Source organism: Acanthaster planci, linkage group LG04 (genome assembly GCF_054643075.1).
Source record: "Acanthaster planci isolate LZ-2023a linkage group LG04, COTS_SCS, whole genome shotgun sequence".
Taxonomy (NCBI): Eukaryota; Metazoa; Echinodermata; class Asteroidea; order Valvatida; family Acanthasteridae; genus Acanthaster; species Acanthaster planci.
Genome location: NC_141780.1, coordinates 20,622,739 through 20,648,201, shown reverse-complemented (window position 1 = coordinate 20,648,201; position 25,463 = coordinate 20,622,739). Strand labels below are relative to the sequence as shown.

General features: G+C 42.6%; 2 protein-coding genes across 10 annotated transcripts; both read right to left on the bottom strand.

Annotated features, from left to right (window-relative positions):
• Window positions 1-440: 440 nt before the first annotated feature.
• On the bottom strand, window positions 441-11,177 carry LOC110984041 (histone-lysine N-methyltransferase SUV39H2-like). Its single transcript, XM_087135510.1, has 6 exons — window positions 11,119-11,177; window positions 6,377-6,447; window positions 4,850-5,569; window positions 4,198-4,350; window positions 3,145-3,274; window positions 441-2,676 (listed from the first exon to the last, which is right to left on the bottom strand). The coding sequence occupies exons 1-6, from the start codon at window positions 11,141-11,143 to the stop codon at window positions 2,588-2,590; spliced, it is 1,188 nt and encodes a 395-aa protein (XP_086991636.1). The 5' UTR covers window positions 11,144-11,177; the 3' UTR covers window positions 441-2,587.
• A 1,574-nt stretch (window positions 11,178-12,751) lies between these two features.
• On the bottom strand, window positions 12,752-23,942 carry LOC110986914 (uncharacterized). 9 transcript variants are annotated; one of them, XM_022249218.2, is made up of 10 exons: window positions 23,851-23,942; window positions 23,154-23,196; window positions 22,137-22,346; window positions 21,615-21,764; window positions 20,852-20,995; window positions 20,049-20,203; window positions 19,746-19,914; window positions 18,453-18,608; window positions 16,530-16,660; window positions 12,752-16,043 (listed from the first exon to the last, which is right to left on the bottom strand). In XM_022249218.2, exons 3-10 carry the CDS (start codon window positions 22,326-22,328, stop codon window positions 15,617-15,619), a joined length of 1,524 nt encoding a protein of 507 aa, XP_022104910.2. In that variant the 5' UTR covers window positions 22,329-22,346; window positions 23,154-23,196; window positions 23,851-23,942; the 3' UTR covers window positions 12,752-15,616. The 9 variants fall into 9 exon arrangements, with proteins under 9 accessions (XP_022104910.2, XP_022104912.2, XP_022104914.2 ...); XM_022249220.2 differs by lacking the exon at window positions 23,851-23,942 and adding an exon at window positions 23,695-23,822; XM_022249222.2 differs by lacking the exon at window positions 23,851-23,942 and adding an exon at window positions 23,593-23,611.
• Window positions 23,943-25,463: the final 1,521 nt, after the last annotated feature.

The following is a 25,463-nucleotide window of genomic DNA, read 5'->3' as shown; positions in this document are numbered from 1 at the left end:
ATGTCCAGCTCAAAAATGCCCACAGGTTTTATACCAAGACCAAGATCTCTGTTAAAAGTTAAAATGAATGCATCCCACACAACCTCACTTTCAGTCTCGTGCCAGAATTCTAAAAGTCATGTGATTTTATTTTACCACCAATTCAAATGTCCACATGTGAGCTGAATAGTCAAAGTGATGTCGCAGGCAGAACACATTTTCCTATCATGAGGTTAAATTCCTACTTTCCATTCCAATTTTTTCCTTTCTGTTGATGCATAGCATCACATCTATTTGCTCATTTATCACTAGCTAGTTCATGAACAATGTCAAATTAGATTCACTGTGAACAAAAAAACCAGATGTACATCAAAAAACCAAACTGACATTGCCATAAAGCACCCGCGAAAGTCAGGTACAGTTTTATCATGATGGAAAAAAGTGCAAAACCTGAGTCAAAATGAGTGTCCATGTATGTTTTTCTTTTATTAATCTTATTTTTCTTTTATTAATAAGAATATGACTTCTGAAATCTTTACATGTGGAATTTGTCGCGTAGGTCCTTTCGGTTAGAAAAATCCTAAATGTTCATTATCCCTGTAAAACATGAAATGTTAAGTTTTATAGATAAATGTATATAAGGGGCTGCATTATGGTACAGAACAGAAAATTTAAATGAAAAAAAAAAAATTGTCTACAACTACCGGGATATTTTGTTCACATGAAGCCCTGACCTGTTATTCTGAACCACTGTCTCCCGACACGAAGCCTTTTGTTGAGAGGAAGAAACAAAAATATTTCTGAACAAATACTCTTGAATGCAGTCTACTCAAACCACGCATCCTGCATCAAAGAGAGAGATTATAAAAAATGTGTCTATTTTTGATGTCACTAAGTTTGTACACGAGTGCTACATCCTGTTCCAAGTTGGAGCACTTTGCTATTTCCTGAGGGTATTTAACCCCGTTTGACTTATAGTTTTCAAGTGCTGACTTGAAGCTACAACACGGGATGTAGCATTTTTTACGCCCTGAAAGACACAGCACCCCAGGTGAAACCAAGGGTGCCATGTACTGTTTATTATGCGGTAAACAAGAATCCCATCTCCTTCATCAAAGTTAACAACTGTTTCATTGCATCATGCCAGTATGTTTAAAAAGATTTAAGTTTGACTATTTCTGCAAGAAATTAAATTGCCATAGCATTAACTTTGACTTGTGTAAGCTTTTCTATTAGACACCAGAGGTTGCATGTTCACAGGGGAGTGTTTTCGCAACCCCCAACCAGAAACATGTTTGTGACGTCAAAGAAATAACCAGGTCCATTTTGGTCCACAAAAATATAGAAGCAAAAACGGTTACGCCTTCCGACAGAGACAAAGTCCAGGGTTGCAGATGACCTTGTTGATAATGTTATTTTCACTCCATATTCAGCATGTTTTTTACCAGTCCTGCTATCTCTTTGCACGATATAGAAGTACGTCTTTTGATCTACTACAAGTAACAACAAATTTTGTGAATGTTAAATTCACTTATCCAAGATGACCCAAACTTGTCTGCTTGTTTCTGCCATTCTGAACTGGCAATAAAACAACTCCAACCTTCGGCTCTCCTTTGGTTAGAACTATGACGTTAAACAGGCCCAGCTGAAGTCATGAAAACATCTAACGACCAAAGCTGAAACATGTTTCTGGTTTGGGTCGCCAAGCCAAACCTTTCACGGGGCATGCCCTTAATTTCTGACACACATGTTCCACTTTTGTCGGCTTGAGACAAAAATGAGGTGCAAGATGCCATTTACACGACAGACTGCATCAGTGGTTTTCGCAGAAGCTTGACGTGCTGATCATTCTCAACAGAATCAAGAGTATCAAGCCTCAGTATAACACGGCGCTCCAAATGGAAGAACAAACAATATTCAAAGAGTACAGGATATCATTTATGGTAAGAAAGCAGATTATGAAAGTCTGTTAGAAATACAGTTGCATCTTCCTGCCCTCACACAGCTCAAGAGCCCAAAGGAAAAAGATTCATTCCACCTGATAATCCTTCACAGTACACTACAACGACAAGAAGAAAAAAAAATATTTAAAAGCATTAAAACAGTTTACACAATCTGTCCCCCAGCTACTGCTGCAAAGCCTTGAAATTAGTCAAGGTATTCCGCTACAGAAGCAGATTTTGTGAAATCGGAACAGCCTTGGCTCCATCGGGCCAAGCCAACACCAACTCTCTTCATTTCTTTCCCTCTTCCCACTTGTCTCAGTACGCGCATGTATCCTCAGTCTCTCGAACGGTTCCGCTGTGATCTCCCCAACCTGACCCAAATACATTTAGAAATCCCCTTTGTCACTGTGGGCGACCGACTTGAGTCCTCTGAATACTGTGTACTCAAACCCACGAGCACTGCTTTAACAACTCAATCCAGGATAATACGAGTATCCCTTCCAGCAAACGTTACAAACTTTTTTACATTCATAAAAACTCTCTTGGAACATCAAGCCTGTGCTATCATAGAACAAGTGAGGTCAGTTGTTTTGAATAACATGTCATGCCTAAACTGAAAATGATTCACTAGTTCTTTTATTCAATACTCTCTTGGGGGGGGGTTAGAATAGGAAATCTCTGCAATTTTTGGCACCACATCTGCATCGAATGGGTTGAAGCTTGGAGGCTGACCCTGAAGTGTTGAGCTCACCTGTGAAAATAGGGAAAGCAATATATGAGGTAGTTACTGTTTGATTTTGTCTCTGTAGCGGTAACACAAAGCAAGATTTTCTGAATCAGCGCCACCTGTGTAGCACGCATGTATTTGGCAGCCGGCGGTTTACGCGGCTGCAGCATGTTGGCTGTTGCTCCTCTGCGAGTAGGATTTTCCCAACTTGCAAGTCATTATTCATCAATTCCAAGTACATGTAGCAAATTCGGTAAAAGAGAACCAAAAATTCCAGAGCCAAGAGTTATGTTCGTCGTATCCGATTGTTCAGTGCATAGCAGCATTAGACTGTGTTACTCCAACCTTGCGACATGTCAGGACAGGTTCACACATGGAAACGTTCCTTTTTACCAATGCAGGATTTCCTCTACAACTGACACCCCCCCACCTACGACCGACGCTCTCGATAGTGGGGGTTGGGGGGAAAAATGACAGCGAGGGACAATTTACCTGTCATCTGGTAGTCAAAGCTAAGCTCCTCTCCTTCCTTGATGTCCCTGCTGGCAAACAGCGCTATCCTGGGTAGTCTTGGGTCCAGGGTGTTGACCCAGACACCGTACACGACCAGGTTGGGATCACACTGGGCAGGGAGAAGTTCAACACAACGGTAAATAGAAGGACAGGGGTGCGGGGGGGAGGGGGGAAGAACAGCGTGAAATGAGGATAAACAGCAGTGAAGTTGTGCAACATATCATGGAACATGTTGGCAATCACTGCAGGTGCTTTTCATCCTACTAATGAGCTTTTTCAGATGATCAGCCACGGAGACTACTCAATGGGGGCCAACAAAAAAGAAATCTAAACGCAATTGTTCATTTTCATTAGTAGTGCATATCCTTCTTGGTGTCATTTACTGGGATTTTACGAGTTAAGCTCTGTTTGTAACAAGTGTCTTTTTATGAGCAATCAAAATGATTTCAACTCTGTGGTACATTTTTTCACTTTGTATGTTATCAATAAACCAATCAATCAAGAAATATCTGGTTGACAAGGAAGGAAATGGTACAGGGCAGTAAAAAGAACGAGAATATGCAGTGCTGCCTCATTTTTGTGGGTTTTGATTTGTGCCTTACGAAAAATATACTGATGAACAATACTGTCAAACAAAACATGGTTGGGTTAAAAAAAACTCTGGACATCCCCCAAGATTGCACTGTGTTTGAGGCACCAAATTTGATGACAAACATTTTGGCAACAAGTAACTGTTGACTTTTCACAGATATTTTTCAGCATGGCATACAGTATAACCAGAACTGGTTTCCTCAAGGTCAATTGGCTGGAGGGGTCTTTGGAAGAATCTCATCAGAACTTGTACTCTGCAGTGCAGAAATGAGCAGACTTATCCAGCTTGGGAAAACGCAAGGGTTCACAGCCGAATCCTGCCGTCACAGGTGACAGAAACCCATCATTTAAAATACCGTCAAATACTTTCTGTTTTGGTCATTCTGTTCACCTCATCCAAAGCATGCAACATCCCCAACATGACCTCCTCCACTTACTTACCGAATGGTTGACAAAGTGGGAGACGTTGCCATAGCGACCCGCATCCACGGTGAAGGGGCAATCTCCATCATTGTAGTCCAAGTCAAACAGGTAGGTCCGGCCATTGGCGTCATAGATCTGACCTCGTCTCTCAGCTTCTTCATTGGTTATAACCTGATGGTGAACAAAATGACACGGGGGAAAAAGGTTACATTCAAGTGATGGAGAACAGGTGTCAATCCAATTAGTTTCAAGTATGGACACCTAATTGAACTGTTAATAGGTAAGGATTATGAAATCACTGATATTAATTTGGCTTTCTGTCAGGGACACCTGAGCAACTTTGTAATTTCTTTGCAACTCTCGGACCGCAATGAGAATACAATATGAATACATGTACATGTCTACACGTCGGTGGAACGGTAAAAAAGGCAGAAGAACAACTCTTAGCCATGCTGGATTTTCCACTGTGTTTTTGTCTACTGCGGCACTGGACAGGAAAGAAAGCAGTATTATCAAATCTTTTTCAGAGAAAACACATGGGGAAGAGTTGTTATGCCACACAGATGCCTTCAGCACTGAATTTCAAAGTTACAGGCAATGTTAAAACGGCAGATGCTACAGCAGGGCTCCACTATTGCAAGCCTGTCTTGCACCATGTGCATGCACCCACCTCTCCGACATACTCCATGACAAATGCATTTTTCTTGATGGATTTGAGCGTCTTGACTCCCCAACCACACCCGTTGGATGTCCTAAAGATGGCGACATCAACCTGCCTGCCGTACTGCACGACGCGGTTCGGGCACTTGGGACCGCATTTGCACCTGATGTTGCACTCGTAGACAGGCTTGCCGGGCGGCACCTTGATGCGACCAAACTTGCTGTAGGCAAAGGGCGCCCCGCTCTTCTGCGCGCAGCAGTTGGACTCGCTGCTGCAGTCCTCGCACTCGCAACCGACCAAGGGGTCAGTGGGGATGACTATGCCCGGCCCCGGCTTATAGTCATTGATATAGGTGAAGTCTTTGGGCGGGCCCTCCAGGTCCACGCGGTTCTCCACGAGAATGACGGCGTTGTCCGTGCACACCTTGTTCAGCTGGGCCCGCCACCTCCTCAGGGCACGCTGCACGTTCCTGCGCTGGTTGGACAGGTCCACCGGCGAGATGGCCCTCTCCAGGCCCACGGTCTTGGGCTTCTTGTTGGGCACAGAGTGGATGGCCTCACCTGAGAGCTCTCGCTTACGTTTGAACTCCTGCCGGTTCAGCTTCTCCCGCTTCTCTTGCTTGTGGAACTTCCTGATGATTTTCCTGCAGTTGCCCAAGTTACTCAGTGGTTCCCATGTGTTCTCACTCGACGGGTAGCCCAGCCACTTCACAAAGTACCACGACACACCCTGCCAAATTTAATATTCAGTAGAGAATTTCAAGAGCATTTCAACTTGATTTGATAAGTCAACAAGGGAATTCAACTAATTCATACACTAATCAATTCGTCAACAAAGATCAAAATATACGCGTATTAGTCTCAAGATTAAGAAACTCCTTACCATACCTGTGACAAGGCATCCACAGAGTGGATTATCACAACACACACAAATACTTGTTCCATAGTTGTGGCAACTACACAACTGTTGAATTATTATCACAGGGACACAATATCAAGTCCATCCACAGTCCAGTCTAGAATTTCCTAAGAGAAATCTGTCTCCTCAGTGTGGTGCTGGCCAGAGCACACAAACACAAAGACAAATTACATACAGTACATTTCCACATTTGCAGTCTTCGACCTGCGCCCCACACTCCATCATTTCGATGAATGCAAGTAAGGTTTACTTGTGCAAATTTGAGGCCTGTGTAATAAGGTAATTCAAAATGACCGTGTAACATTGTCGTGGAAAGGTTTTGCAAGTGGACACGTTCTCCCCAAGAAGGAGAGGGTGTTGGCTGTTTGATACATGAATATCACTGACAAAAAATAAAAAGACAATACACAGGTTTGGAAGTTTATTCAACAATCATGATATTTTTATAGGAATTTTCAATCTGAAAATGCAACCACTGATGCATAAATAGTTTTGCATGCCAATGTAAATGTACGTATACAACAGCAACTGCATTCAACATCAAGGGCATTCAGTTACTGCTCCCGTGCAAGATGGCTATGTACAATATCACACAGCTCAGATTACAGAGGAACTTACGTCGTCATCCTTGGTAAATTCTTGAATTCTCTCAACCTCGTACTCCTTTGGGGGGACTTCTGGCTTTGTACCTACACGACAGAGAAAAAATGTGATACCAACATTGGACATGCAGCTAAGGAGCTATCAGTTGGCAGGGGTTTAGATAATTTTCTTCGAGCCATGAGTACAATAACCACTTCGTTGCTTAGAGGAGTAGAGAGCAGTACTCTTTTGCCCTCAGTATTGTTTTGTATCGTACTCTTCTTCATGAGAGGGAGAGTACTGCACTCCCTAATAGGTGTAGGAACCAAGTACCCATATTATGGGAGTTAGTCCTTTTGCCGTAGTAAATATAAAAATACTTATTTTTCTTGAAAAACACAGTAAAACAGCCAGTGTTTGGTGATAACCATGAACTCATGACACCATAGACAAAAATCACGTAAGTCCATATCGGCCCACATACGGCGGCACATGTAAGGCTTCCGCACGCGGACGCTATGTTGAGCGGCCACAGTGCGCACATGCCCGGCGGTGGCCATTCCGAAAATCACGGTGACACATCATCGCTCGGTGGTCAAATGCGCTCACACTCACGATATAAATCTGCACAAGCTCATTAATATTTTGTGACCCCACAGGGTTTTTACAATAAGACATGCCCATGCCCATCGTCCTATCCATCTCATACACCGCCCCTTCCCCATCATCCTATCCATCTCCTACTCCGCCCCCTCCCCATCATCCTATCCATCTCCTACTCCGCCCCCTCCCCATCATCCTATCCATCTCCTACTCCGCCCCCTCCCCATCATCCTATCCATCTCCTACTCCAACCCCTCCCCATCATCCTATCCATCTCTTACTCGGAACCTCTCTCCATCATCCTATCTATCTCTTACTCTGGACCCCTCTCCATCATCCCATCCATTTCCTACTCCGCCCCCTCCCCATCATCCTATCTATCTCTTACTCTGGACCCCTCTCCATCATCCCATCCATTTCCTACTCCGCCCCCTCCCCATCATCCTATCCATCTCTTACTCGGAACCTCTCTCCATCATCCTATCTATCTCTTACTCTGGACCCCTCTCCATCATCCCATCCATTTCCTACTCCGCCCCCTCCCCATCATCCTATCCATCTCCTACTCCGCCCCCTCCCCATCATCCTATCCATGTTCTACTCCGCCCCCTCCCCATCATCCTATCCATCTCCTACTCTGCCCCCTCCCCATCATCCTATCTATCTCTTACTCTGGACCCCTCTCCATCATCCCATCCATTTCCTACTCCGCCCCCTCCCCATCATCCTATCCATCTCTTACTCGGAACCCCTCTCCATCATCCTATCTATCTCTTACTCTGGACCCCTCTCCATCATCCTATCTATCTCTTACTCTGGACCCCTCCCCATCATCTTCTCCATTTCCTACTCTGCCCCCTCCCCATCATCCTATCCATCTCCTACTCCGTCCCCTCCCCATCATCCTATCCATCTCCTACTCTTCCCCCTCTCCATCATCCTATCCATCTCCTACTCTTCCCCCTCCCCATCATCCTATCCATCTCCTACTCCGCCCCCTCCCCTTCATCCTATCCATCTCCTACTCCGCCCCCTCCCCACCATCCTATCCATCTCCTACTCTTCCCCCCCTCCATTATCCTATCCATCTCCTACTCTTCCCCCTCCCCATCATCCTATCCATCTCCTACTCCGCCCCCTCCCCATCATCCTATCCATTTCCTACTCTTCCCCCTCCCCATCATCCTATCCATCTCCTACTCCGCCCCCTCCCCACCATCCTATCCATCTCCTACTCTTCCCCCTCCCCATCATCCTATCCATCTCCTACTCCGCCCCCTCCCCATCATCCTATCCATTTCCTACTCTTCCCCCTCCCCATCATCCTATCCATCTCCTACTCCGCCCCCTCCCCATCATCCTATCCATGTCCTACTCCGCCCCCTCCCCATCATCCTATCCATCTCCTACTCTGCCCCCTCCCCATCATCCTATCCATCTCCTACTCCACCCCCTCCCCACCATCCTATCCATCTCCTACTCTTCCCCCTCCCCATCATCCTATCCATCTCCTACTCCACCCCTTCCCAATCATTCCCTTCACTTCTTACTCTGGCTGTCCCATCATCCTACTAATCCAGCCCAACCATTACACCAACCTTATCCAGCATTTCATCCACTTTCTACAAACATGTACCTTGTCCCCATGATCCTCCTCCTACAGGTACCCCTCCCCCAACAAACATCCTAATCTGTCACTTGGAATTCCCCCTCCCCCGTCCCTTACATTTTCCCCACATGCTGTACATGTACATTTGTATTACAGGAGTGCTCAGTACATATGTACTGTATGTACTACAAGGCAAGTACACAATACAACTCAAAACTTTAACATTCAACTTTTATAATTTTTTCATTAAATTCATACGTTTCTAAGCATTAATGCCATAGGAGACTATTTAAATACTGATGGAATTCCAAGAAGAAGCAACCAAGCACTCAATGGCACATTTTAACATCTATGGACCTGCAAGGAAAACTTTAACATTTAAGGACGGCCGGATGGAGGGACGGATGGACACACCCACTGACGGACGGACAGAAGACAGAAATCAGTATTACATAGACTCGCACTTGCTTTGCAGCTTGCCAAAAATGGTATTCATTACTAGTAGCACCCTGTTCATATAATAAGGACACAAGGTCTTTATTTTTTAAACAACTTATCAGGATAAGTTGGTGGTGATGTTCTTTTTCATATCAGAAAGAAAAGATGAAAGGGCTTTGGTTCATAAGGGAAATTATGGGGTAAAATGGCAGCATAAAATGACATGACGAAGACCTATGAAAGAAGACGAATCCGCACATGTAGTCTGGTTCCTTGACCTGGAACCATAAAAGTTTCTTTTATGAAATTCAGAATATCCACAATGGCTGGGTCGAGTAACGAGACATGAAACAAAAATGGCGTGATGCAGATGTCTTTCACTGAAATCAGGTAAAAAAGTTCTGGTTTTCTTGCTTAAATTTTGTCAAAATTCACCAAAACTAGAGCTACTAGGATTAAGGAATAGATCCTCAAGGTCTGAATGTCAGTTAGTTTGAAAAAGTAGACTTCATTTTCCTTATTTTAGGAACAGGGTGCTAATGGTAATGAACGCCCCGAAAAATTACGGTATTTGTTAAAAATGAACATCAAAAGTTAACAAATCTTAACAGCAAAGCTTAAACATAAAACATTTTGCCTCCTCCCATTTTCACAACCTTAATGATAGGTTTATTTTTTACTTGGCTTTTAGGGTTTTATAAATTTGGGTCTCATCGTAAATGACATTGGAGTAAGGTCGGGAATTTATGCTTAATTTGAAAAATGTTTAGAAAACTTTCCCGTACAGTTTAACATGTAAGCGTCCACCCTAACCACGGTGTCATTGAAAACTTTAAATGCAACTAATTGTATACAATGTTAATAGTTGACACAAAGTTCCGGTTATGAATCCATGGTATTCCTTTGATATGTCCGAGCAGTTTTACAAGCATTGTTTACATTTAATAAAAATGAATGCCAGATTGCAGCAATCAAAACGTGAAATCTCTAAAAGAGGCGGTTCCATTCAAAAGTTTGGGACAATCTGTACACAGATTTGGATATTTTTTCATTTACGTTTAAACGTGTAAACATCCCAACCTTACCTAGGGGTCTCTCAAATATCAACAGTTTTTGCCCGTGAGGATAGGAGGCATGCATGCGACTAGAAATCGGGGAAGGAGTTCCATATACTGAACTGCTTGACTGCCTGTGTGTAAATCCTCTGAGAATAGTCAGGAAATTTCTTGGTATTTTCTCAGTGAAAACATTACATGTATCTCAATATTTTCACAGTTTGACTTTTAACTTAAGGATACATGTACGTGTAGTTGAATACATTCAGATGGCTAACAAGTCACTGCAGGGAAAACTTGGTGGTGTCCGTAATTAGAACTCTTCTCAAGAATGGCTCAGAACACAAAGGTACACGATGACCAAAATATGAAAGACAAAATGGAATGTTCAATCAAAACTAATAACTATCAAGACTAGGCCTATATTCACAATTTTTCCCTGAATTTCCATGATTCACTCTCGATCTCCGGACAGGCAAGACATGCCTGACAAACAGGTCACACACAAGAAACATCACACCCGCTTCAAGACCGTTAAGGAGTATGAATTTAAACATCATCTGACTCTAGGCTTATTCATCATGATAAAACTCAAGCAATGTCTGACATTGATGATGCAAAAACCTTTGCAATTGCACATGTTGCATCAATGCATGTTTGTCATTTTGTTTGGCTACTGTTTCTGAACAACTGACACGGCTGATAATGTTGATAAGCTTCACATCACAATTTGCAATACTTTGAAAAGACATCAAATTTACATCGCCCCCTCTAACGACTAGGATCGAGTTACTGATGACCATCAAACATTAAACATTCAACACTTCCAATCGCGAAAATCCACGTTGCTCAGCGTTTGCCATTGTTTGCCGAACGAGATCAACAAACAGACCTTCTGCTCCGACTTGGCTAACGCCTGCCGTAAATTATTCCCTTTAGAGAGCACCCTGCCCGACAATTTTCACGGTGCATACATTTGCTTAATTCTATACCCACAAAATGCATAACAGAACAAAATTCCATTCGCAGCATTTCAATAAAATAAAACAAATCCTCGTGTACGGAATTCTCACCTGCAGTTTTCTCCGTACCGGCCATTTTGGATTTGGTACGTCTGCTGTGAGGACGCGTTGTGATTGGTCAATATCGCGAAAAATGCGCCGCTGATGATTGGGCTGTTTAATGCGCCTAAACTGAAAAGTGCTAGCCCAAAAGTTTCTATTGTCCTTCAAGAGATGGTAAACCCCCCAAAATGCACTGAAAAGCTTGCATAAGGCACGCCGTACAAAACACCCAGAGAATTACAAAACAAGAAACCATAAAGAAATGGTTTTGGATGCAATATGTCTTTTTCATTGAATAAATGCAAGATATTTTTATTGACAATTGTATCTTTGATAATTCGTCACAAAAGAACAATTAATCCACCTGGCTTTGCACATGTAAATAAGATAGCTAATTTTGGTTTTGAGATGAAGATGAGCAATTGTGTTCTTAAACTTAGTTGTCGGAAATAATAACTAAAATAAAGTAAAAGCACAACTAAGTCCATATGTGTTTTGAATTCACAACTTTATGTAGCTATTTTCAAAACTGGAAAATGACGGGTTTGGGAGCTAGAGACGATTTATGAACTTGGGCGCCCAACTGGAACACTCGTGAAACGCAGATCTTTATGTTTTGTGCAGGCTACCGAGTTTCTGCAACCTAAACGCTGGGAAAACCTGCTCCATCATTTATCACAGATGGAACAACTTCAAGATTTCCTGCGCACTATCTCCCACAGACACGCCCACGTTGTCACCCATGCTGCCCTGATCCAAACAGCTTCACGCCCAATCATGCTGAACCTGGAGTGGATCTCGATTAGGATTGTGCTGCAGAGGGCGCCCTTCAGAAAAGAAATCCCTTAAACATACAAGTACAAGAAGAAAGCGAACACTCTTACTGCGTGTACCGTGTTAGAAAATGGATCAAAGATAGCATTGGGCGCTGGTACCGGTACGCGGCACCGTACGATCTTTTGCCTAGATGCTCCTCCGGGTCTTTGAAAGAGGTTCCACTTTACCAGCCCAGAAGGCGTGCAAGAATTTTCAACATAATTAAAATTTTTACAAGCATATTTTTTGAGCCGCTGCGGCCTTTGTTGTTCGGCATGCTTGAAGTTGATTGAACAACCAATGGCACTACAAGATCGGGACTTTGTGAACTGAACTCTGCGCAAGGCCTATCACCACCCCCCCTGGACTGTAGGGTTGGTAATCCACTGCGCTCCCAGGAACCCCACAGAAAACAGGCATTTTCTGTCATAAAATCTGCTGTCATGGTGAATACCAACGCATTGATTGAAGCATGTATTAATATAACAAAATTCACTTAACACAAGGTGATATTACCATAGTGCCTCCTGGCTTCACTTCATTCTTTGTAATGACGGATGGGTTAACGTGTGCAAATGGACAAAGGACAATTAAGGGACTACTCCACGGGACCAACTGAAACTGGCAGTTTGTCCAAGACTTGGCAGTCATTTTGGTCATGGATGCAACCAGGCTGGCATTGCAGGTTGCAGGGTTAAAGGGTTTTACTAGAAAGTGCACAAAGTTACTAGCTCCCGTTACAGCCCTTGCCGTGAAAAAAAGTTCAACATGCTGATCGAATACCTTCTGACTCTTCAACAGTTTTCTGAGAATATTCACAAGTTAGTTTCACAATATGGCTAATCATTATGTTTAATCAAAAATTTCCGAATATTTTCCCACAAATATTGGCAAATTCATAAACTCAAGATACTGTTACTCTCTGGTGACTACATACAACTGTACAGATGGCAGAAGACTTTTCATTTAAGGTCTAGTATTTTTTTTTTAAATTGACAATCTCAAAGTTACTTCAGATGACATTTTTGGCTTTCATGGTGAAGATATGCCTATGGGTCATACAGCATACATATGGGTCCAATTACTTTGTTTTTCTGTCACACCTGACATACGTTTTGTAAGTTAAGAACACATAATTTCATTTCCATGATTGATAAGGTAATCTAAATTACCAGCCAAACAAAACAAATAATTTCACTGATATTTCCATGCCAAATTACCCAGGTCAGGTGTAATTGGGATGCAGATTGAAGGTCATACTTTTAGACCCCCAATTCACAGATTGACCCCTATCACAGACCCTATACGTCTGGCGAGAGACACAGCACCAAAAGTAAATGAAAATCTTAAATTATTTTTCTATTACCACAAAAATGAACTGTTATTGGATGTCAGCCGCTAAGTAGTTTTCATCTGGTGCACTGTTTAAAGAGAGCAAGGCAACTTCCCATTTGATTATGACTACGCATAGTTATTTTTAATTTCTTTACTTGTTTCTAATTATGTTTATATAGTAATTGATGTAAGTTTAAAACCTGATAGAGTTAAAGCTCCTTTCAATTAAAAAGTCTCTGCCATTAAAATATGGATGGATGAAAAACTATATTTTTTATATGGCTTTAAACAATATTTATTTTCTACAACTTCTTTTCAACTTTCTCCCCGCAACTTTGACCCCAGACAGTCAAAAGACACCAAGTGATACAGACTGATTGAAAGACATCAGTCACTACCTCATACATAAAAAAGGTGCACAAAGAGAAACTGAAATTTAGGCATGGAGGTTAATCCACCTATATAGTAGGCTACTTCTCTCAAAATTAATAAAAAATGACATTATTACAGTATCAAAATATTTTAAATAATTAGCTTGACAAAAAACTCTGTATTTCTTGTACAGCATGAGGAAAAAATATTTCGAGGATTCATTTCAAAAGACTTCTTGCTGCGCTAAATAAGAAATGCATGTGGCTATTTCCTTTTGCTAGTTCTTGCAAACCTACAAGCACTCTTCTACTGACTGGCTTTTGTCCAGTAACCAAAAAAAAACCACAGATTTTTTTTTGTTCTTTTCAGCACAGTTTAACACATTCAGATATAAATTGGTCAAGCTATGAGTTGCATTCCATCAAATTTACTTACACAGAAAGCAAAAAATTGTCTTTTTTACAATTTAAAGTTTTTTGAAAGGGGAAAAATACATGGACACACCTGTTTCTGGCAAGATAAAAATAAATCACACTAGTAATTTTGGTGACTTCTTAGAGCTCAAACGTGGTTTTTGAGGGCAACTCTGTTAACTGCCCTGCCAAAGCGTGCAAACCAAAAATCGTCCCAATACTTACAAAAATGGGAAATACTTCAATTAGTTTGCTCTTGAATACACCACATCGAGTGTGCCTTGCTCATGGTGCAAAGTGGCAGTTTTATGTAACTCTCCTATCTCACACTGAGGATTCTAGCTGCATGTGATAAATACATGCACACGTAGTCAGACTTAAGTCAAAGCTGTGGCTGGTTGGAATCGCGGCATAACTAGGGTGATATTTTTAGAGGGCACCCAGGGGTGCACACATTTTTGGGGGGTGGGCGGGGGACACCAAGAGTCAATGAACTACAACTTGTACAAAGGTTGTGTTCATTCCAAAAGTTCAAAAAAACGGGGAAACTGGGGGCACATATTCCCCCATCCCCATGTAGTTACGCCACTGTTCGGAACAACATGGGGTGAGCTTGACGGATGGGCTTATTACAATGGAAAACAGCAAATATAAAAGACGTGGGGAACACAGCAGCAAAGTACAACTGAGGTGTGCTTTGCCAAATAATGACGGACTCTGGAATGAGAGGTTAACCAGCCAAAATGCCTTGTGATGTGCACTACTTGCAGCTGGTTCTCTTCAATGGCAGCCAAAAAGGGCAAGGCCAGCTGTTAGACCATCAAGCATCAGCCATTAAGTAACAAACCGATCCGTAAAGCCCCATTATAGAACCTGCTACAAGTGCAGGGAGGTCATGCCCGCCCAGTCAAAAAAGTGCAGGGGGGCACTGCCTCCCCCTCTCCTTCCACCACCAGAGGTTCTCTGCCTACTTCAGCTTCGTACTATGCTTTCGCATAGCACATTTTCTTTGATTAATGACTGAAAAATTGGGCCCAGACACTGAACGCACCAGAACTGACACAAATCCACTGCCGAACATAATTTCAACAAACATCAATAAAAAAATTACTGTCTCTATCAATTCCAAGGATTCTATCAATTTGATACGCAGTATAAAAACCATTAGACTCTAAGTATATGTATGTAGTTATAGAAGAATATGCATTGCCCACAATTAAATCTAATGCTACGATACCACAATGTGTGACTGGAAATCTGTTTTCATTCATATGATCTAGTCACAATTAATTGCACTGATAGACAAATAGAAGTTGTTTTGGCAGTCATTCCCTTTTCATTTGCTCTTACTGAGTGTGGGATTACCCTCCATCTGAATTATAGTCACTGCCTAGTGCCTGCTGTCACTTCCCATAGATGCATGAGTCTAAGCCTCAGCCACCTGATTTATAGGCCAAGCCAAATTTCCTTAAATGCATTCTACACGGAGAAAGTTTTCTTTGCATTTTCGTTTGTGACATTCGATACTTAATCTTGAGTGTTGTCACTGGATTCTCGGCTTTGGCTCCGTTTCACTGACAAGCAGGATCTTCCGGTTTGGTTTCAGGAAGCTCATCGGAAGATTCACCAGTCTGTGTAGCCTCTGTAGGATCACTGGCTCTGACCTCAGTTTCAGCTGTGACCTCCGAGGCCTCTTCAGGTTGATCCTTTGACCTGTGGGGATCCTCAGGGTCCTGCTGACCTTCAGCCGTGACCTCAGATTTACTGATAGAAGCTTGTTGGTCAGGAGACAAGTCTGCACTCTGAACTTTGACCTCTGCCGACAGTTCAGTGGTCATATCTTTTGTAGTGTCGGTAGCTGAAGAGCAATCTCCTCCTGTCTTGGGAGCGGTTGCCTGCTCCGCGTCATCCTGCTCTCCACCGGTGAGACGGATACCAACCTCAGGTCCATCAACAGGTGTACCGCAGCTCTCTGTCATGATGCCAGACTGAAAATATCTGGATGGGAATATTGTATCAAATTGTTGCAATTATGTTGTAAAATTCTGTACTTTTGACACTGCAAAATAACTTAATGCTGATGTGGACAACAACCCCGTTTGCTGTGCTAACGGTGGTCCTGAAAAAGACGCTGTTGTCAGTTCCAAACTGTTGATTCCAGAGACTGAATGACCAGCTAGTATCTAGGTTTAACCTCAGTGAATTATTGTGTCTTGTATAGAGGATTTTAAGTCACGTGATTTTTGACAGCCAACATCAAATTTATACAGATGTGCACGGAAACGAGCGCGCCTTGGAAGTCTCTCAACATTCTCACGTACATGAAATTGCCAATAGAAATACACAGATACTAAAATGCATGTGTCTCCGCAGACACAGTACACTTCCTGAAATGCCTTTGCCCATCATGTTACATCACATGAAAACCCTCTATAGGCTCTGCAAGTGTACACAGAGAGAAATCTCGGTAAGTTTCTTTCCAACCTTGCAAGGATATCATCCAGCCATTCCTTGTGTTTCAACTCGTTCTTCCAGGACGAAGGCAGCTTGCAGTATCCCAGTTTGCAACCCAGCAGAGCACCTGCCACCGCCCCATTGGTGTCTGCGTCTCCGCCCTAAAGGAGAGAGAAAAATAATACATGGCATCCCTGTACAATGCACTGCCTACAGCCCACTTGGGCGTGAACTTTCGACACCGTACAGGTCTCTCTCAAACGACATCACATCCAAGAGACTGCCACACGCACTAGAATTTTTGTCTAGCATCCGCTGTGCTGTCTTTCAAACATATTTGGATCAACACCTGTGTGAGTATAGAACATTTGCACACTGCGGACACACCCACCTGTTAGTGCTGTATACACAGTTGTAAGCTTCCTACAAAGGTGACATCCATTGATAGAGATTTAAACCAAATGAGAGATGAACGACACAGTGACATCTCAGGGTATCAACTTTCTTAAAATGTCTGTGTCCTTCAACGAAAGCCAATGTGGTGGAGGTTAGTATTCACTCGCAAATTTACGGCAGAGCTCGGCTTGATCAAAACGGGCTACCAAGCATGTGCCTAGTGTTGATTATGTTCCGTGAGTCAGATCTTTCACACGTCTGTAAATATGCTCAATCATTTTTTGACCGCACATCTTGTATACTGGCACCGATTTTTCCATCTTTCATCAAAGGCCGAAGGCAAGAAATCCCCTTCATCGATACAAGAGTATGATAATGTGTGCATTGTTCACCTTGAGCAGAAGTACCCCCTCATCGGTTGAAAAGAACCATGATGATCGGGAGTGGTCATTCTGCTGGTAGGAACGCGTCAGTAACGCATGCATTTCAAAGTCATTTGTGAGCAGTATAGTGCAGTTCCAACCAAAAGAGTCACCATTGTTGGGAAATTGCGCTCTCTATTGTCCAGCTCGGGGCTCACGGCAGAGATTAAGAAAGATTAAGAAATCCCCCACTAGTCAAAATGCCATCTCCAGAAACAATTTTAATCCTTTCCTGACTCTGACTTTGTCACCACACTTTCTCCATTTCTGACATGATTACTGACTCACATTTGTTTAGTGGGTAAGAACCCTGTTGTTCTTTCTCCATGAGGGAAACACTTCACTAGAGAGACAGGCCAGATTTCCACTGTCTTGTCGTTGCTGACATTTCCACACCTTTCCCAGCTTCTTATCCTCTTAATCCCTTCACTAAACAAATTACTGGTAATCCGTAATCAAAAACCAACAAACTGCAGAGAGTACCTACCACTGCTTTCAAGCACCGAACCATGAAATTGTAGTTAGTGTTCTAGGGTTTGCTTTGGTCTTTTTTCACAATTCAAAGTTTGTAGAGTGGTAACACAGAGTGCAAAAACCTGATCTAAGTCCTTTCATGACGATTCAATCTCATATTCTGACCCCGGGGAAATAAGAATCAATATCAACAAAGGTACAAACCACTAGCCTCTCAAGTTTGTTGACACAAGATAACCTGTGCAAACTAATAAAAAACTCCAAAGAGGTGGTGCTTTTCTCAGTTAGAGCCTCCTAACTGGGAAACCCTCTAGGGGAGTGGGGACAGGATGCCACCTGTTTGCTCGCATTTGTGACACCTACAGAACATCTTGAAACTAGCTGAGGTCACAACGTTTGTGACTTGCTCTGCGAAAAAAGAGACCAAAGTTGCTGGGAACCGCTGGCGTTACTGGCCACTACAAGAATCTTGCATGTAGCACTCCCTCAACATTTTGGTGTCCATGGTGTCCATTTTCACAAGGATGCAAAACTGACCGATACACAACAACAGCAAACAAAGCTTGCTTTTTCCAATACAAACTAAGACTCAAAAGTGGCGCTGGCGACTTCAGACTCGTCTTCAAGGACTGGGCAAACCTTTTTGCGTGGTTTTTCTCACCTCCAATGTAATGGCCTCGATGGCATCTCTAAAACTGCTCTGCCTCAGGGCCCAGAACCCAGCGCCAAGACACTTGAAGGTGTAGCCAATCTTCTTCCGGTCATCCAGCTCCAGCTCGGACAAGGACGCGTTCATGTGAAACTGCAACTCTCTGACCTGAACAAGTAAAACATACAAGTGAGACAATGTTTCCTTACAGGCGACTCACAATACAGTGCACCATCAAGAAATTGCCACGGAGAGGTCATTTTCCAAGTTTACGGTCAACAAAACCAAGGTATTTTTCCATGAATATTGATACTCAAAATACGCTTCGAATCTTCGACTGAAACAAGCAAACATCAGGAAAAATTCAAAAATTTCCCCACAAGCACCTGATGACCAAAATTTGTTGAGTGGCCTTTCCTCATCCACTTCTTGGAGATGTACTGCAATGAGAATCGCCTACAGCTACTCTCCAGACCGGCTCATATGCAAGCACTGAACTTTCAGAAATGGCAAGTTTGCAGGAGTTGGACATGATTTGGGCAACTTTCATTGTGAAAGTTTTGAGACAACAAATTTTGCACTCAGTGCAAACCTGCCTTTGCTCTCAGCCAAACGGTGCAAAGTTTACGGCAAGTCAATTTCTGTTACCAGAGGAGAGTACAGAGCACTGCAAATGAAAATAGCGATTCCATATGTGCACAACATTTCACAAGAATTCCAAATTTCTCATACTGCTGCAACGGATACCAAGTCAAAGAAATCACTTTGATATTACGGTAATTTACTTCTTGGGGCAGCCACGTCCAAAAATGAAGACTGTTTTCTCCACATAAAGATTCTGATCACCGGGTCAGTTCCCGGTCATGCCTGAACCTGTGCGACTCTTTTACGGTAGCTAATACATCCCCCAGGTCCCCTCGCTAACTAAATTTCATTATTTTGCTGTGGAAGTACGATTAATACCAGGTCACAACCCAAAAGCCGCGACCAGTCAGCACATGTCTGTAAACAAAGAAATCCAGTTCCTGATAGCGACCATCTCGCCTCCTTGGGGTGACTAATCTTTCAAGAATTTTAACTCGGCAGTGGTTGGGGTCTGGCCAATTGGAGTTTACAGGCTTGTGGTCTATGCCTGGGGTGGGGATTACAAAAAATCTTTGCCAAGTTGGCCCCTTGGAAAAAAGTTATGACCATATTTGGTGATATGTGTCAATCGCTATCACCGCATCGTTGACACCAGGGGTTTACTCAAGACTGTCTCCTGACAAGGACAAGAGCAGGCTTGGGAAAAGTTCCAATCGTTACCTGCTCTTCATCCAAGTTCCCCTTGTCATCTCGCAGCAGACACTCCTTAGCATAATTAAAAGATGCTTCGGTGATTCTTGCGACATCATAGTGGCCTTTTGATGTCTTATGTAATCCTTGCAGCATCATAGAAATAGCTGTCGTCACGGCAACGCAGGATGCTACACACCTATCAAAAAGCCAAATCAGAAAAAAAAAGTGATAAAAGTGGTCTCTGAATGCTCTGACAATGAGTATCGCATTATGAAATGGCTCAAAGAACCAAACATTTGTTGAAGAAATCATTTGGTACGAGAAACTTACCTAGGATCTGCATGGGTCACCTTACAGAAGACCTTGGTGTTGCCGATGACTTGACTGATGTCATCATATTGGTGGACTCCTACAATCGAGGTTCTCATGACTCCGCCATTTGGTGCTACAGTACGGTTACTTTTCTCCCAAACACTTAATGCTGCCTACAAGGGACAAGGTATCCGACGGCACAAAAACATTGAGGGTCTAACTGTTTGTCTACCTCCACTGTAAAGCACAGTGCTCCGACACATTTTTAATTTTATTTCATTTTATTTCAAGTTCAACCCGCGGCGCTAGCGCCAATTACAGAATGATTGTAAGCCAGAAAAGCTGACTGGAAGAACCATGCTACATGTTCGTACCTGCCAACATCGGTAAGTCAGAAAACAGAACAAGAAGTGTGTAAGCAACCTGAGTGCCCTGGGGCCAGGCTGCGATAACAGGTTGGGTCCAGATGCCTGTGCGTAATTTCAAGCAACAGTCAAGTGATTTGGACACAACCACAGGAGCTAAACCCTTCTCAGTGTGTAGTACTATTGTGGTGGTGGGGACAAGCAAACTTCCCAGACAGTGCGGGGTGATTTGCAAGACGTCTTTTTAGATTGATATTTTTCTCCCAAAACCTGGAAAATATGAAGCCTGATTTTTAAGCCTTTGAGAAATTGAAAATCTGAACAGTTCTGACTAAAAATCTAAACAGTTGGTAGATAAGTCTACTGCATTACCACCTCGGAACATTTTTGTCTAGTCTGAATGGAATACATGCGTGTCCCCTTTGGCGTGAGCCCGAACATATCCAGACATCTCACCTCATGAGGGTCGGTTGTGAAGTTCTCGTGATGCACCACCTTGGAGGTGGTTTGGCCCAACCCCATGCCGCAAGGATCTCCCAGCTCGGCAAAGCCATGCTTCACCCACTCCAGCAATTTCTTGGAGAAATCCACAGCATTGGCCTGGGCGAGCAGAGAAACACAGGGACTGAGCTCGTGCCTGATAGAGCCCGCAACACACCTTTACAATTTGACCAGGTTCACCAGAACCAATGCATTACCAATAACATTATTGTCAACTATTGTGGAAGACGGTAACCTTATCCATACACATGCCCAGTTCTGTTTTATAACCAGCCACTTTATAACCAACTAAATACAAGCTAACTAGTCATGTGGCAGCCAGTCACATGATATCTGTTTCTATCACAGCTTCTATTTTTAACTATGTGACTTTCTTTGTAGATCTGACATACCATAAACAATACATCTGGTAAAAATGCATTATGCCCCACACACCTTTATGTTGACATTAGATCTGGTGAAATCGGATGTGAAAAAATAATCGAACATGTCTTATTTCGTCCCGCTGCCTATGTAAAGAGATTGGTCTGACGTTTGCTTATACACCTCTCTGGTGATATGCAACTCCTTAAATTATTCTGGCAAAGGCTGGACACTTTTTTTGAAACCACACGATGTGAAATCAAAGACCTTTTGTCCCACTGCTACAGGTCTACAGGCCAAAGACAATGTCCGAGACAAAGATCAGCTTTGGAAGAAAAGCCACACACCACCATACCTTTCCATTGTTGTCCATCAGTGATTGGAGGATCAAGATCATCTGATCACTGTCATCCGTCCAATCGGCTTCTGGGAAGACCATCTGATGAAAGAATTTAGCAGCCGCAATTTCTTTCATTGGATACTCCAGGTGCTTGCCACCATAATACTGCGCAGAAGACAAACAGAAACTCGGTCAGAAATGCTCTAGAAATACATGAAGTAACACAGCTCTCCCCGCTCTGACTCCAAAGGAAGGTGTGACGGAAACCATTCACAATATTGAGTGCTGTACAAGCATTTGGATCAATGACGTCTCTCTCCAACTTCCTAGTTTGCCTTGAACACCGTCCAACTCTTTTGCAAAGGCATGCACATTTGGGGTATTTTTAAACACCAATGGAATGGTTACCGAATGCATAAATTAGCATAAATTAGCAAAGACTACTTAAAAGACCCTTCATGTTGTGATGTCCAATACTTTATAAGGAAATGGCTAGGGCTTGATCACAAGCACACTTTACCAGCCAAGCTCTCTTACCTTCCTCGCCTGGTCTTTGCTGAGAAACTCTGTCATCAGTCCAATGGCGTCACCAATGCAGTTGCCGTAGATAGTGCCCAATACCTGATTCTGCAAGGTGTTGCTGGGGTCGAGGGTCAACTTGTTTTTGTCGTCCATTCCTCCGCTTATCCAGTTTCTCCTCTGTGGAAACGATGAGAGTGCCTTACCCATGGTGCTCACAAAAACAGCCTGTGCCGGGAGACAACGGTTGACATTCAATCTTTATAAACAAAGCTGAGTTTTGTGTAAGCAACATTATTATACAATGCCTGAATAAAATCCCAATCTTGAATACGGGCGATTCACAATAGTGCGCCTCCAAGAGTTTGCAATGCTTTGGCCATTCACAATGCGCAAAATCGTCGACCCTTTCCAAACGTGCATAGGGTCAACAGATATCGCACATTGTAATTGGCCAACGCATTGCAGACTCTTGGAGGAGCATTATTGTGAGACGCCCATATTGCATATTACGCAAGACAAATTAATTTGAGCTACTGCATGGGGCACAATGCAAGAACAAAGCGGGTTGAACCGTGCAAAACTCTGAAACAGTTCCTTTTGATCAAACCAAGCTTAGCGCCAGCACTACACAATAGAAGTAGTGGTCCTGTAAATAACAAATGAAAAAAAAAAAATTTGATAAAGATTGCAGGGCCCAAATCCGAGCGATGGTCCGTCTGCTCACTCAGCATCATTCCTGTCAATTTTATCATCAATGGAGCAATCACAGAACCGCAACTGTCTGCCGCATAGTGGAATCTGAAACTTTGTATAGATAGGCAATGCCAATGCTTATGGTCAGTGACTTAGGAATTGGGAAGTCATGTTACAATCAAATACATTTTTCTTCATAGCTTGGCCTTCTAGGCCTACAACTTCCAAAGTACAAAATAGGCCTGACCACTTTTTAAAAAACAGGCATTCTGGAAGAAAATTAGTGAATAGTTTACAGGTCTGTTTTAATAGTATGAAGTTTAGTTCACGTGTACTCACCCAGCACAAGAAAGAGGGTTCCACAGACTGCTGCTACAACCACCTGACCACAAGTTACAATATTAAGCCTATTTCCCGTTTTCAAATTGCACGCTCATGTATCGATTTAAGGTGGGGCTTAAGCCCATGCGTGCATGCATAGAGGGGCTAGTAACTTGGACTCTACAAATCGCCGGGCGATTTTTTAACATTTGGACATGGTCAAGCGATAGCCGCCCATGTCCAAATGTTTAAAAAAAAAAGCGCTTTGTATTGTAGAGTCCAAGTTATTCGGCCTAATAACTCGGGCCTATGAATATGATCATGGAGGTAGGAGAAGATATGATGATACTGTAAATTCGCAAATTGCAGAAACGTTTGATTAACTTCTGCAACGTCCACGACAGATATCGCGGAAGTACGATTTTATTATGGTTGTATTTCCTAGTGACTCAACCACCATTTCACAACATTCACAACGCGTTCATGCGGAACGTGCACATGTACATCCACACGTGTGCGATAACACGTAGGCCTACACCTGTACATGTAAATTACGTACGCGGCCTAGCATTGGGTGGCCTAGTAACGGTGTTAAGCTTGGTAGAAATTCCTCCTGAATTCTCCACCAGGGAGATTAACAAGGAGGCCTTCATGAGAGTGAAAACCAATTTGATTTTTGGAGGATTGTTACAATGTAGCTGTCTGTATGTTTTACTGAAAAGTGAAGAGAAATTTGGAAAGAAGACGCTGCTCTTTCCACCGTGAATCGGTGAAATTAACCATGGTTTGCTCATTGGGGAATTAGGGCGCCACCACATTCTTTGTATAGAGTAAACTTGCGTTTTATTTAGCGCGTGCGTCAACGTAAAATACATTAATACACTGTAGTCGTGCAAATGACAATATAATCTCCATTTGTTTCCATTTTTGTTTTAAAACTTGCTGAAGGTAAAATAAAAACAGTTGTAGATCTGCTACAGCATTCGACAAGGTAACTTAGTTGTGCAAATTTCGGGTATCACTCATGTTATGGCATTAAATATAGGATACTTATCCGGAGGAATGGAGAGCCCGGGTTAGATCGTGAGAACATTTTCATGCCATAGAGCTACGTTGCAAAGTTTGTGCCACATGCGTCCCCCATACGTCTGTTAATTAAAATACTTTTGTGAAAACAATATTTATAGGTACCTTTTCAGTCGTGGGATGTGATTTGTCATGATCTTGTTTGTACACTGATGGCAAATGTTTGCGGCAATGTGACCACTGTTTTGTTAGATTCGCAAATCGAGACTCTGTCAACTATGTGGAATATGGTTAAGTTGATGAATCACCACATATCAAACCTTGTAAAAATACAAAAAGAACGATTCATTAAAATAACAAATTAAAGAATATTTTGAAAAAATAATACCAGACACTGAAAGTTGGAAAATGGGGGACCATCTATGTATTTGTGTCGTGCTTGGATACATTTTTGACAAATAGTTCTTGATTATTAATTATTCCCACGTCGGTGATCGCCCCTACAGTAGGCCTACCTCTGTGACGTGAAAAAGGAAGGCCTCCCGCGCCAATCTGCAGAAATGCTGTTATACATATACATGCAAACAGCATGGTAAGATTGAAGAATCATGGACCCGTCGGTTCATATTCCCAACTCCTTTAATGTCACGTCACGGTCTCCAGGTCCATCGTTGCTAATGTTATAAAACCTTGGCTTTGCCGTCGGATATTATATGGTCTTTATCATTATTATTATTAAACTCCACCTCCAGGGCCGGATTATCCTATAACCTGTCACAGTAGGCACTACTAGGGCCTACGAACGATTTGGGCCCTTTCACAAAAAAACTGAGTCTACAAAAAATACTACACCATGCTGTGAATGCACACGCACACATCACACGCAGCAAAACTTTTTTCAAAGTTTTGACTTCTTTCTAGGTAATTTCGATTTGAGGAGGCTCCAAACTGGCTTTGTAGAACTTCTACATCATCATAAAACATCCAAGGGTTGATCCGATAAATACCAGAGCCATCATGAAATAGGTGATGATGGTAACCATATGACGGAGTAAGGAGTAAGGAGCATTGGTATCGAGGGCAAACGGCCTTGCCTTGCACATCTAGGGACACATTTTCTTGTCATGACGTGCATCTCGCAAAAATGCATCAAAATATAAGTTTAAATTGCAAAACAAAAATTTAAAATGGGGTTAATTGAAACCCAAAGATGCAATTTCAAGGGTTTCAGTAAAATTTATAAAAATGTTTCTATTTCCCGGTTCCTTTAATGACGCCATAATTCTTTTTTTTTTTTGATCT

Coding starts and splice junctions, on each gene's coding strand:
- LOC110984041 (XM_087135510.1), bottom strand. CDS start 11,143: ATGGCCGGTACGGAGAAAACTGCAG. Junction 3,275..4,197: donor CCCACTTTGTCAACCATTCG/GTAAGTAAGTGG, acceptor CTCCCTGCCCAG/TGTGATCCCAACCTGGTCGT. Junction 2,677..3,144: donor CTTTGACTACCAGATGACAG/GTAAATTGTCCC, acceptor CTATTTTCACAG/GTGAGCTCAACACTTCAGGG.
- LOC110986914 (XM_022249218.2), bottom strand. CDS start 22,328: ATGGGTAAGGCACTCTCATCGTTTCCACAGAGGAGAAACTGGATAAGC. Junction 19,915..20,048: donor GTGACCCATGCAGATCCTAG/GTAAGTTTCTCG, acceptor GCTTTTTGATAG/GTGTGTAGCATCCTGCGTTG. Junction 16,661..18,452: donor TCGAGGCCATTACATTGGAG/GTGAGAAAAACC, acceptor TCTCTCCTTTAG/GGCGGAGACGCAGACACCAA.